General features: G+C 42.2%; 1 protein-coding gene across 1 annotated transcript in view; it reads right to left on the bottom strand.

The window, feature by feature from the left end:
* Positions 1-2,621: 2,621 nt before the first annotated feature.
* The window catches only part of MRPL39 (mitochondrial ribosomal protein L39), a 61,698-nt gene continuing 50,487 nt past the window's right edge, over positions 2,622-13,832 (bottom strand). The window contains exon 10 of the mRNA XM_060686377.2: positions 2,622-2,965. Coding sequence (XP_060542360.2) covers positions 2,960-2,965 — 6 coding nt within the window. The 3' untranslated portion in view covers positions 2,622-2,959. The remainder of the gene's footprint in view (positions 2,966-13,832) is intronic.

A 13,832-nucleotide genomic window follows, 5' to 3' on the forward strand; every position in this document is an offset into this window, starting at 1 on the left:
GTGATGGAGTCAACTGACTATATCGGGATGCCGGGAGCCACAGCCACTCAGTCTTGGAAGGGTTGAGCCTGAGCCTGTTCCTCCCCATCCAGATCCGCACAGCCTCCAGGCACTGGGACATCACTTCAAGGGCATCGTTGGGGTGGCCTGGGGTGGAAATGTACAGCTGGGTGTCATCAGCGTACTGGTGGTATCTCACCCCAAAGCCACGGATGATCTCGCCCAGCGGCTTCACATAAATGTTGAACAGAAGGGGCGAGAGGACCGATCCCTGCGGCACTCCACAAATGAGAGGCCTCGAGGTCGACCTCTGCCCCCCTGCCAACACAAACTGTGACCGGTCGGAGAGAAAGGAGGAGAACCACCGCAACACAGTGCCTCCCACCCCCAACTCTTCCAGCCGGTACAGCATGATACCATGGTCGATGGTATCAAAAGCCGCTGAGAGATCTAATAGGACCAGAACAGAGGAATAACCCCTGTCCCGAGCCCTCCAGAGATCATCCGCCAACGCGACCAATGCCGTTTCCGTGCTGTGCCCAGACCTGAAACCCGACTGGAACGGATCTAGATAGGATGTTTCCTCCAGGAATTGTGGAAACTGTTGCGCGACCACACTCTCAACAACCTTCGCAATGAAGCGAAGGTTGGAGACAGGACGATAGTTAGCCAATATTGCTGGGTCCAGGGACGGCTTCTTGAGGAGAGGCCTCACCACCGCCTCTTTCAGGGCAGCGGGGAAGTAACCCTCACTCAACGAAGCATTAATGACGCCCTGGAGCCAGCCTCGTGTAACCTCCCGGGAAGCCAGTACCAACCAGGAGGGACACGGGTCCAGTAAACATGTGGCCGCACTAAGTCTCCCCAAAATCCTGTCCACATCATCGGGAGTCACAGCATCAAACTCCTCCCAGATAACATTCTCAAGACTGTTCCTCGTCACCCTGCCCTGATCTACCCAGTCAGAGTCCAAATCCCCCCGGATCTGAGCGATTTTGTCATACAGGTATTGTCCGAAATCCTCCGCCCTGCCTTCTAAGGGATCCTCCCGCGCTCCCGGATGGAGCAGGGCGCGGGTCACCCTAAACAGGGCGGCCGGACGATTCCCTGATGACGCAATAGAGGCGGAAAAGTAGTTAGACTTTGCCGTCTTTATCGCCACTAGGTAGGTCTTAATATGCGACCTTACCAGTGTTCGATCAGATTCAGCGAGACTGGCCCTCCAACCGCTCTCCAGGCGTCTTTTCCGGCGCTTCATTTCCCTCAGCTCCTCAGTAAACCAAGGAGCCGCCCGGGATCGGCATCGGGTCAGAGGCCGCAAAGGCACAACTCGGTCCAAGGCCCCACCAGCCGCCCGATCCCAGGCGGCTACCAGGTCCTCGGCCGAGTCATGTGCTAGATCCTCAGGAAATGGCCCAAGCTCCGTCTGGAACCTATCAGGATCCATCAGGCGCCTGGGGCGGATCCATCTAGTTGGGTCCGCCTCCCTGCGGCGAGGGGTCGCGGTTCGAAGATCTAGGCGAAGGAGTGAGTGGTCAGTCCATGACAAGGGTTCCATGTCTATATCCCCTATAACAAGACCACTCAACCACTGGCCAGAGACAAAAATCAAATCCAGAGTGTGACCTCCCCTGTGAGTAGGGCCATGAACTAACTGGGTCAGGTCCATGGCCGTCATGGAAGCCATGAACTCCCGAGCCACCTCAGACGTTTCACCGACGGATGGCAAGTTGAAATCACCCATGACTAAAAGCCTGGGTGTATCTACTGCCACCGTGGCTATCACGTCGAGTAGCTCAGGTAGGGCTGTTGCCACGCGGCAGGGAGCCAGGTACGTAAGCAACAAGCCCATCTGAACCCCACGGCCCCACCTCACAAGGAGGGACTCACATCCGGCTATCTGAGGCACAGTGGTCTCCCTCGGATCCAGATCCTCGTTAATAATAACCGCCACCCCCCCGCCCCTCCCCTGGGCCCTCGGCTGATGGAATGCTCTGAAGCCTGGTGGGCACATTTCAACCAGAGGGACGCCACCCTCCGGGCCCAACCAGGTCTCCGTAATACCCGCCAGGTATTAAATTACTGTTAAATTACTGTATGGTCTTGGCCACCGTGCTGCAACTCAGTTTCAGGGTCTTGGTAATCTTCTTATAGCCTAGGCCATCTTTATGTAGAGCAACAATTCATTTTTTCAGATCCTCAGAGTTCATTGCCATGAGGTGCCATGTTGAACTTCCAGTGACCAGTATGAGAGAGTGAGAGCGATAACACCAAATTTAACACACCTGCTCCCCCATCACACTTGAGACCTTGTAACACTAATGCATCACATGACACTAGGGAGGGAAAATGGCTACTTGGGTCCCATTTGGACATTATCACTTAGGGGTGTACTCACTTTTGTTGCCAGCAGTTTAGACATTAATGGCTGTGTGTTGCATTATTTTGAGGGGACAGCACATTTACACTGTTATACAAGCTGTAGACTCACTACTTTACATTGTAGCCAAGTGTCATTTCTTCAGTGTTGTCACATGAAAAGATATACTTAAATATTTACAAAACGTGAGGGTGTGTACTCACTTCTGTGACATACTGTTTGAATAAGCACTGAGGCATTCTAAAAGTATATGCAAAATATGATTATTTCCAAACATTAAAAATACATTTTTTTTATCAGAGTTTTGTAGAGAGTGCTATTTTTAATTCCTTCTTCTCTGGAACCTGAGAGTTAAGCATCTGAAAAAGATTTGCTGAGCTGAGACAGTCAGTTTCAAAGAAAAGAGAGTGTCCTTTGATCTCATTTAACAGTGGCATGTCAAGAGACATTGATGCATACCATCTTTTGCGCATATCAAATAGCGAATACAAATCGGTGTTAAAGCCAAGTTGCATGTTGGATAGAAACAAAGTATTCTTCATTTTGATATTCTTCTGGTACACGCAGCAACCATTTTCCTTATATCTGAGAGAAACATTGGAAAGCAGAATTAAAAGCAGTATGGAATAAAATTTATCCAAAAGATTTAAATTATCCTCAAAACAATGTAGAGTACTTCAAGATTTCCTTAGCTTTCCATTTAACAGTATACTTTTTTTTTACAACAAGAAAGTAAAACTAATAAGTAAGTGGTAGAAGGCAAGATTAAGTATTGGTAAATATGAATTCAAGTTTACATCCACAGCACATGCTGATTTCATATAGCTACATTTTTAGCAATAACTTTTGAATCCAGCATTAATGGAGCTCATCTGAGAATATACAGGTAGTCCTCTACCAGTAGTGGGTTTCAATTTTGGTCGCTACTGGTTTGCTCATGGGCGCAGACACGCTCACACACGCACGCGACGCTTCAGCACATTTACAGAGACGTCCGGGCAGGTGGGTGGAACCTCCTGCCATCGCTACCAGTTCGCCCAATCTTGGGCGAACCGGTAGCAACCCACCACTGTCCTCTACCTACAACTACAATGGAGCTTACAGTGATAAATGGTGATAGCCATTAAGCAAGATGGCCACATTTAAGAACACTCCTTACAGATGAATGCAATCCCAAATCCAACCTAAACAGCTATCCAATTGTGCAATATACATATATAGTATATAATATACACACACTGTACACCTGGAAATGATCAACAATTCAAGTAAAAGAATAGCTTAGCAAATTTTTATACCATAATTTATTTATTTTTTTTAATTTTTTTTTAAAATTTATATACCGCCCTTCTCCCTGAGGACTCAGGGCAGTGTACAGCCAGAATTAAAAAACATGAAATACAAATATTAAAAACAATTAAAATATATATAAATTTGGCCCAAAATTAAAAATACAAACCAATTAAAACATTTAAAATTTCTTCTTAAGCCAGCCCGGCTTGCTGGAAAAAGTGGGTTTTAAGGGCACGGCGGAAGGCACTAAGGTCTTGGATTCTCCTTATCTCTGGGGGCAACTGATTCCAGAGGGTAGGTGCCCCCACAGAGAAGGCCCTCCCCCTGGGGGTCACCAGTCTACATTGATTGGCTGATGGCACCCTGAGGAGGCCCTCTCTGTGGGAGCGCACGGGACGATGGGAGGTCGTCGGTAGCAGCAGGTGGTCTCGAAGATAGCTAGGCCCGATGCCATGGAGCGCTTTAAAGGTGATAACCAGCACATGGGTCATTAAGCAAAGCACATGATGTCTTGGGGGTGGAGGCCTGCCTGCCCCAGGCCTCCCAAGTTCTCTTCCACTCAAACACTCCCTATGGTCTATTTCTGGCCTCTCAAGGTTTCCACAGCTCTGGGCCTGCTTTCCTTAACCCCACTGGATCCCCACAGGCTTTTCCACCTGCAGAGGTTGGGCATGCTCCCCACTCCCCATATCCATCACACACCTTTTGAAGATCTCTAGAGCTCCAGAGGTTTCCTCAGTGTGACACAGACTGCTTTAGAGAAGGAAAATGGAGCAATTCATCCCTGGGCCTCCCAGAAATGGCTGCTATTTTAGCATGTCCATGAGGAATTTTGAGTGCACTGAAAATATTAGCTGCTTCTGGGAGGCTATTGTGTGGCCCAGGGATGAACCACTCTATTTTTCTTCTTTAAAGTGGTCTGTGCAGCACTATTTTCAGTGCACCTACAATTTGGCACACTGAAATACTAACTGCTTCTGGGAGGTTCAGCACATTGCAGTAGTCCTAACATGAGATGACCAGGGTTTGAATGACTGAGCACAGGGACTCCTGATCCAGGAAAGGCACAACTAGCACACAATGTGAAGTCGCACAAAGGCTCTCCTAACTGTTCATCAAGCAGGAGCCATGAGTCCAAAGATTGCATACTGGATTTGTCTGGGCTACTGCAGCCCCATCCAATATAAAGATGTTAAAACCCAGAACAGAAAGCTGCATGTACTCAAAGCCAGTTGGTCTTACCAGCACTCAGCCAAATTCTGTTGTCCCTAATCAGACCCCCATAGTCTCCAGGCACCACAAGAGGGCAACAGCAGCATTACTTGAGTCACCCTTCATGGGTCACTTCCCCATAAAAAAGAAAAAATAACAGGGTCAAATCCTGCGTGCAGATATTTCTATAATGTTTTATCAGATTTTCTGTTCATTCATTAGATGCCTGGGCCTGTGATTTATAAGTTGTCTAAAATAAACTGTGATGATGAGGTAAAATAATGACAAAATATATATTGCAACATCACAGCATGACCATCAGCCTTTCATACTTGTGTCCCAATGTTGAAAGTAAACACATAAGCCATTTGCTTTGCCTTGTTATGTCAGAATGTATGCTGCATCATTTGTCCCTCTTCCCATTCTTCCTTGCAGACATCTATGCCACCATCACTGCTGAGATAAAACACTACTCGTGAACTCCGTCTTGTATGCAGTTCTAATTATAAAGTCTCTGAGTGACTAATAAGAAGAAACACGCAGACAAGAAATCAATGAATGATGGATTTTGAATATCCCATTTAAGACTGACTTAACTGTTTGTTTGCTACCAATAGCAACAAATTATTTGTTTGCCATCAGTTTGTCACCAGTGGCCACTAACTATTCAAGGATGTAGTGCAGACTAAGATCTGTAACCACTTTGCCATCAGTACTGCCACAAAGTAGGCAAAAGAATGTACTTTCATACATCATCTCTCTCCTAGATATCTTTCTGGCTATAACTCTCAAAGTTATAGAGACCTATTTATACTTGGGTTTTACAGTGCACAAAAGGAAGATATTCAGCCTTTCACCTAAACAAAAGAAAATGGCAACTTAACATCATTAAGAAGTAAATCAATAAAGAAAATAGAATACATATGATCAGCCTTTATTTCATCTGCATCAATAACCACATAGCCCAAAATGTTCTATATTGAAAGCCAGATATCTGGAAAGCATCACACTGAGAAAGACTGGTCTTGGGAACAACCTTCATTCATCAGCCTGAGGATGTTTAGGGGATGATTCTCCCAGAATGCAGTCATATCTATAATTGTATTCATTGGTATCTGCGAGTCCTTGAAATAGTTATTAAGTAGTCAGCTTGTATTCTCAATGAAAATAAACATTGCACATTTTCTTTAAGATAAAATTTGGCCTTAGATGTGGTCTAAAACTCTCCAGGAAAAATCACTTTTCCTTCCCTTACACTATAGGATAAACACAAATAATTCCTAAAACTTTTGTGGTAGCAGTTTGCTTGATTATTATTAAAATAAACGGGAAGGTGGATATTGTCAATAAATGTACGTAGTAAGTCTGAGGATATTTCATATAGTGTTGGAGTTCAAAATTTGATTAAAAGTGAACCAGGGAAATGAATTTTTACCATTTATATTATGTGTGTGTGTGTTATGTTTGTGTACACTTTTGAGAGCAGGCAACAGAATTTTATTTTTAATGTGTGCCAGTATAGACAAAGAAAAAAATGACAATAAAGGTTATCTAACTATCTTTCTACCTCATAGACCCCACTTTTTTTCTTTCCTGTGTCTAATTTTTTATTATTTGCTTGCCTCAGTTTCTGTGTAATTGTTTTCCCAGAAATATATCTGCTGCATCAGCATTCCAAGGTACCATTTTCAATTAGTGCAATATTGCCATTAAAGTAAAACATCTATTAAGTCTCCAGTATAATTCTAACAAAGGAAGAAAGTATAATGTAGAACTGTGGGAATCTTAGTTAAATTAACATTATGGCCTTTTAAAGAGACAATCTATATAAATACTATTCCCCAAACAAAGAAAACCAAAACAAAATTAGTTTCTCATCAGACTCATTTTGTGGCTTTTACAATGTATCCTTTCCTGTTGTGATGGTTTGATCGGCCAAGGCTAGCGTTGGAAATAAACTGTAGAAAAATTATATTCTAATATATTCTGTGGAATGGTAAGCTCCACTTCACATGTTAGATTTATGAATTCAGCAGTATCTAATGAGAATGTTTCTCTTAGACTGTGGGTAAATACAAACCATCAGTTTTATTACTACCCTCACCCAAGGGATAAAAAAGCTGCAGTCTCTGTCTCAAGAAACTAGCATGCCAGGAAAAAAAGTTTCCACAGAAGTTTTTTCCCTTAGGTACAATTTTTTTAGATGCACACAGAAATTCTTTCCAGATATCTGCAGGTGTGTGAAGAAGTCCAACACAGAAGATAGGCAATACAGAGAACTTAAGAGCTCTTTTTTACAGCCCTAAGTTCATTTCTGACCACACCACTGAAAGCCAACACCAAAAACTGGAGATAAAATTTCCTACCATTTAATGATGACAAAGGCATAAACATTGTAGTGTATTTAATTTATTAGAAATGTCATCTTTTCCCATGTTCACAGCATGGTACCATGCATTTTGCAGCACTACTTAGCGTTGTTGTCCTCAAACTGTCAGATGTAATTGTAAGCACCAAATGTCCCTATCCCACACAAAATATATAAATATAAGGGTTACGATAGGGCAAATTATTCCAGAATTTTGAACCATTTTTTTCTTTCATTCAATTGTGTCTGATTCTCAGAAAATGCCTGGATTTTTCAGAAGTGGTTTGCTATTGCCTCCTTCCTAGTGCTGAGAGAAAGTGATTATTGTTCCATTTTCTAAAAATATGAATGTAAATTATAGATTTGTAAGTGATCATGAGGAAGGTGGAACTAGAAGAAACAAGGAATCAGAATAAAAATTGGAAGGAAGGAATGTCAACAATCTTTAATTCAACACAACTTGAGAACATAACTCTCCTCTCAGAAACCAAAGAAGGCCTAAAACATATGAACAAAAGGATTAAAAAACAAAGCAAAAAATGAGCTTCTTCCTGAACATCAAACATCAAAAAGACCAAGCTCACAAACTTGGAATGAAATGGAAACAAAAAAAGGTTGATAAAGAGATCAAATTAGTGCAGGAATTCACTTTCCTAGGATTGCAGATTGACCAAATTTAGAAGTAAAGCTTTGGATTGCATTGGGTTGTGCAATGATGACCATGAATTGAATATGGAAAAACAAGGACATTAGCCTGGCAATTAAATGCAGATTAGTCCACCCTATCATGTTTCCCATAGTTACCTACAGTTGCAAAAGTTTACAGGAGGAAAAATGACTTGTTCAAGTTACTGTGTTGGATAAGCTCCTATGCATTCCTTACACATCAAAGGTGACAAAAAGCAAATACTGGAGTGCATAAAACTAAATTTATTGTGAGGGCAAAATCACAAATTTATGCCTTATTTATTTTGGTCATGTCATGCAATAAAAATCACCGGAAAAGCCAGTTATGCTCAGAATGGTGAACATTAGAAGAAAATGAGGCCACCATAAAACACACAAGTACTTGCTTGTTTGGAAAATCTTTCTAATTATGGGTTGTGTATAATGTTATTAAAAATCTCACATACTGACTTTGATGGTCCCAAACCCAAAATTATTTAAATATTTTTTTCTTTTTACAACCCTTTAATAAATTATTAAAATATTTTTTCATGTTCCTCTAGCTTAGCTCTCTATTTAGGAACAAAGTCTTACTGAATAGTTCTTCAATCTGGAGGGCCTTCTCTGTGGGGGCACCTACCCTCTGGAATCAGTTGCCCCCAGAGATAAGGAGAATCCAAGACCTTAGTGCCTTCCGCCATGCCCTTAAAACCCACTTTTTCCAGCAAGCCGGGCTGGCTTAAGAAGAAATTTTAAATGTTTTAATTGGTTTGTATTTTTAATTTTGGGCCAAATTTATATATATTTTAATTGTTTTTAATATTTGTATTTCATGTTTTTTAATTCTGGCTGTACACTGCCCTGAGTCCTCAGGGAGAAGGGCGGTATATAAATTTTAAAAAAAAATTAAAAAAAATAAATAAATTATGGTATAAAAATTTGCTAAGCTATTCTTTTACTTGAATTGTTGATCATTTCCAGGTGTACAGTGTGTGTATATTATATACTATATATGTATATTGCACAATTGGATAGCTGTTTAGGTTGGATTTGGGATTGCATTCATCTGTAAAATCCTTCCCAAGGACCTGGGATAGGTAGATGTTGTTTGATAGTGTTAAAGGTATTGTTGCAGGATGTAAACTGCTCCAAGTAAACACGCCTTTTGCAATTGACTGGTGGTGATTTTATCCATGCCGATGGCATTCAAATTGTGCTCCATTTGTTTTGGGATTGCTGAGTCTGTCAACATCTGCATGGATGGGGGGCATGAGTCATTGTCATTATTTTTCTTGTCTTACAATCCAAGAGCTTTTAGTTCTGCTTGAGTCCAGTCCACTATTTGATACAGCTGTGTATCTAATGACAGGAATTGTCCAGGTTTAATTGACTTGTCTGTAATTCCTCCACTGAGTTTAGACTTTAAGATCTTCTTCACTCTCAGGAGTATTCACTTCTATCCTTCTTAATTTCAATTAATTAATTAATTAATATTTGCCTTCAAATGCTTCATAGCACATATATCAATAAAGGTAATAAATCAATAAAAGGGGGACCTTTGCCTCATTTTAATTGCCTCATGGAAACATGCTTCTCAAACCATTTTGATATTTCTTATATCAAAATGTGAGTTAGCCAAAAAGGTTGGCAGCTATAGTCTATATATAGTACTTTGAGAGATCAATAGCTGAACATAACATGTTTCCAATGAACTCCATAATTTTTACTCTCCAATAAAAAGTTCCAACCTTGCTAACATAATATACAAATTATCCAGTGGACTGAGAGGAAAATATTGGTCTCAGACCTTGTAGAATCTTATTCTACAACCTAGAATATGAATAGAAATATTATATATATACAGTCAGCTGGTCTTTTATCCAACAATTTCTCATGCATATTCTATTTAAGAAGTAGAAATAATCTCTGAAATATTAATCTATGTTCCACAATGCTGCAATATAGAAAAAGAGATTATGGCCAATGCCATCATAACTAAATGTCTCATTTATGTGGGTAAGAATGAAATCTCAATATTTGTTTAGTTTAAAGATTAAAATAACGTTTCACGCTATAAAGCACTAGAAAGAAACATTGTGAAACAGATCTCTATGTGGTCTGTATTAAAGTAAATCAGTGAAGGATCTGAAAGGCAATGTGAAGTGAGTGAAAAATAACTCATCTCAAGCAATAGACAATCAGATAAAGGAACTACATCTCCTCAACAACACGATCAGCATATTGCCATGTTAAGGATGGGAAAGGGTGCATATATTGTTTAGAAGAAGACGAGAGACTGAGCAAATGAGTTTAGAAACCTTTCTCATCATAATACATGCTGTCAATATCATGCAGCCTTACCCTTCATCACCTACCAATGTAAATTGCCCAATAAGATTTAATGCACATCTTCATTGCTGTATGGCTTGGAAACTTTATCAGAAACAAGGTTTTATTTCAAATGCATTGAGCTTTAAGTAATGATTTACAATAGCATAGCCAATTACTGTAGAAGTTACAATTCTGAGAATTTTAGGCCAAACTTATATAGAATTGGGTGATGTGGATACAAAGAGTTTTAATGTATTATCCAAAATATGGAAATTCCTGGGGTTTGCGGAGGGGAGAAAAAGTGTACAGTAAACTCTTCTATTGCAAGTCTGTGGCAAATTAACTCGGTAGCCTAGCCAAATAGTAAGCAAACTGGGGAGGAGTTAGGAAGGATTGTGGGGAGGGAATGGACCATTCTCCTTTCTGTCTACAACTACTCATGCATATTGTTCTCTCAAGAAAGTTGTAATTTAGTCACTTTTAAAATGACATTTTTCATTGCATTGCATTGCATTAGCATTCCATTTTTTGAACTCTTGTTTAGAAAACTGCAAAAATTATCATACGTTCAATGGAAGCCCACTCATGGCTTCAAAATCTCCTTTAATAAAAGCTAAACATTGGCTGGGATGTTAGGACTCTTTGCCAGCCACTTTTTCCAGAACTGGCACAGCTTCATTAATTTCTGCAAGAAAATAATACACAGAGAGAGTGCGGGGAGGGAGGGAGAGAACACCAGAGAACTTCTGGTTCCAATGAAATGGAAATCCTGCCAGCACAGCATTTAATATAACTTGACCTGGTCTTTACTCTTTGCTTATGAACTGGCTGTTTATCGATGTAACAGACAGACTAATCAATATTATTGGGCATGTGAGCAAGATTCTTTACTTTTTTCTTTCCTTAGCTTTTGTTTGTTTTTATTTTTTTTCCCCTTTATTTCTGAAAATATAAAATGGTTACAATTTGCAATGCATTTGCACTAAATGCTATGTCTAATTAATGTTAATTTTGATTAAGGATTTTGCTACTGCTGTTGTTGCTAATTTAGCAAAGTGTGGGATCTACTAAGATAGCTGTTGGTATAATTTAATGTATGAACCCAGAATATTGGTCAGTTCTGTAAGCAGTACCTGCCAGCCATACAAAAATATCCAGTATTCTATTCTCATACCGGCACAGTAGGGAACTCTGAGAGACTCATAGCATGGCAGAAACACAATAGTATCTTCTTGCTCAAGTTTTTCAGCATTTGGCATTAAGAAATACATATATCTTGTAACAAGAATACAATAACATCTGATTGCAGGATCCAAACTGAGTCAGTCAGTGAAACCAGAGGTTTACTTTATCATGCAGGGTAGGGCTGAGGATTTTGTACAATTCCTGCGTGATAAAGTCACTCAGATTCGGGAAGGCCTAGACTCTGATTGGGTAGATTCAAATGGGGTGACAGAGGTGGTCTTGAGAATGTTATCTGGGAGGGGTTTGACCTTGTGACTCCCGAGGACGTGGACAGGATTCTGGGTAGGCTTAGCATTGCCACATGTTTATTGGACCCGTGTCCCTCCTGGTTGGTGCTGGCCTCCCAGACGGTTACATGAGGCTGGCTCCAGGGGATTATTAATGCTTCGTTGAGTGAGGGTTTCTTCCCTCCCTCCCTAAAAGAGGCGGTGATGCGGCCTCTCCTAAAGAAGCCTTCCTTGGACCCGGCTGTATTAGCGAACTATCGTCCAGTCTCTAACCTTCACTTTGTGGTGAAGGTTGTTGAGAGTGTGGTGGCGTGACAACTTCCCCAGTACCTAGATGAAGCTGTCTATCTAGATCTGTACCAGTCAGGCTTCAGGCCGGGGTACAGCATGGAAATGGCATTGGTCGCATTGGTTGATGATCTTTGGAGGGCCCGGGAGAGGGGTTGTTCCTCTGTCCTGGTCCTATTAGACCTCTCAGCGGCTTTTGATACCATTGACCATGGTATCATGCTGCGTCGATTGGAGGGGTTGGGAGTGGGGGGCACCATGTTGCGGTGGTTCTCCTCCTTCCTCTTTGACCATACACAGTTTATGTTGGCAGAGGTTGACCTCGAGGCGCCTTGTTTGTGGGGTGCCACAAGGGTCGGTCCTCTCGCCCCTTCTGTTCAACATTTATGTGAAGCCACTGGGTGAGATCATCCGTGGTTTTGGGGTGAAGTGCCATCAGTACGCTGATGATACTCAGCTGTACATCTCCACCCCGGACCACCCCAATGATGCCCTTGATGTGATGTCCCGGTGCCTGGAGGCTGTGCGGATCTGGATGGGGAGAAACAAGCTCAGACTCAACCCTTCCAAGACCGAGTGGCTGTGGTTTCCGGTGTCCCGATATAGCCAGCTAGCTCCATCGCTGACTGTTGGGGGTGAGATCCTGACCCCCTCAGAGAGGGCTCGCAACTTGGGTGTTCTCCTGGATGCACGGCTGTCTTTAGAAGACCATATGACAGCTGTGGCCAGGGAAGCTTTCTATCAGGTTTGCCTGATTTACCAGTTGCGTCCCTTTCTGGACCTGGACACCTTGCACATGGTCACTCATGCCCTCGTCACGTCACGTCTGGACTACTGTAATGCTCTCTACATGGGGCTCCCCTTGAAGAGCACCCGGAGGCTCCAACTGGTCCAGAATGCGCGGGTAATTATGGGTGCGACATGGCACACCCATGTAACACCTCTCCTGCACGAGCTGCACTGGCTCCCAGTGGTCTTCCGGGTGTGATTCAAGGTGCTGGTCACCACCTTTAAAGCGCTCCATGGCTTAGGACCTGGGTATGTGCGAGATCGCCTTCTGCCATCGGTAGCCTCCCACGGCCAATATGGTCCCACAGAGAGGGACTCCTCAGGGTGCCGTTGGCCAAACAATGCTGACTGGCGACACCCAGGGGGAGAGCCTTCTCTGTGGGGGCACCTGCTCTCTGAAATGACCTGCCCCTGGAGGTTTGTATGATCCCCGACCTACATACCTTTTGCCATGCCGTTAAGACTCTTTTGTTCCAACAGGCCGGGCTGGCTTAGAATATGAATTTTAAATTGGGTTGTTTGTTAATTTTTACTTTGTAGGCCAAATTTTATATATTCGTTTTAAATTGTTTGTAAATTTTGTGAGTTTATGTTTGTTTTAACATGGCTGTACACCACCCTGAGTCCTTCGGGAGAAGGGCAGTATAGAAGTTTAATAAACTAAACTAAACTAAACTAAACCTGGACTTGAACGAGAACCCATCCTCAAGGAACTCTCCAGTGGTGGGATTCAGCCAGTTCGCACTTCGGGAGAACCAGTTGTTAACTTTCTGAGCAGTTTGGTGAACTGATTATTGGAAGAAACCATTAGGGCAAAGAACCAGTTCTTAAATTATTTGAATCCTACCACTGAAACTCTCTGTCTAGAATGTATGCACTGGGATGTTCTATGCATAGTATTTATGTAGTGCCTGGTTGTGTGTGGCTTTTAGTTGTTAATTGGGATATTGATGGCCGGCTATTAAGTCATTGATTGTTGATTCCTTGTGCTGCCATGCTGGAGTCCTAGTGACTGACTCAGATTGGATCCTGC

This window comes from Pantherophis guttatus, chromosome 5 (assembly GCF_059756535.1).
Source record: "Pantherophis guttatus breed Tessera chromosome 5, ASM5975653v1, whole genome shotgun sequence".
Taxonomy (NCBI): domain Eukaryota; kingdom Metazoa; phylum Chordata; class Lepidosauria; order Squamata; family Colubridae; genus Pantherophis; species Pantherophis guttatus.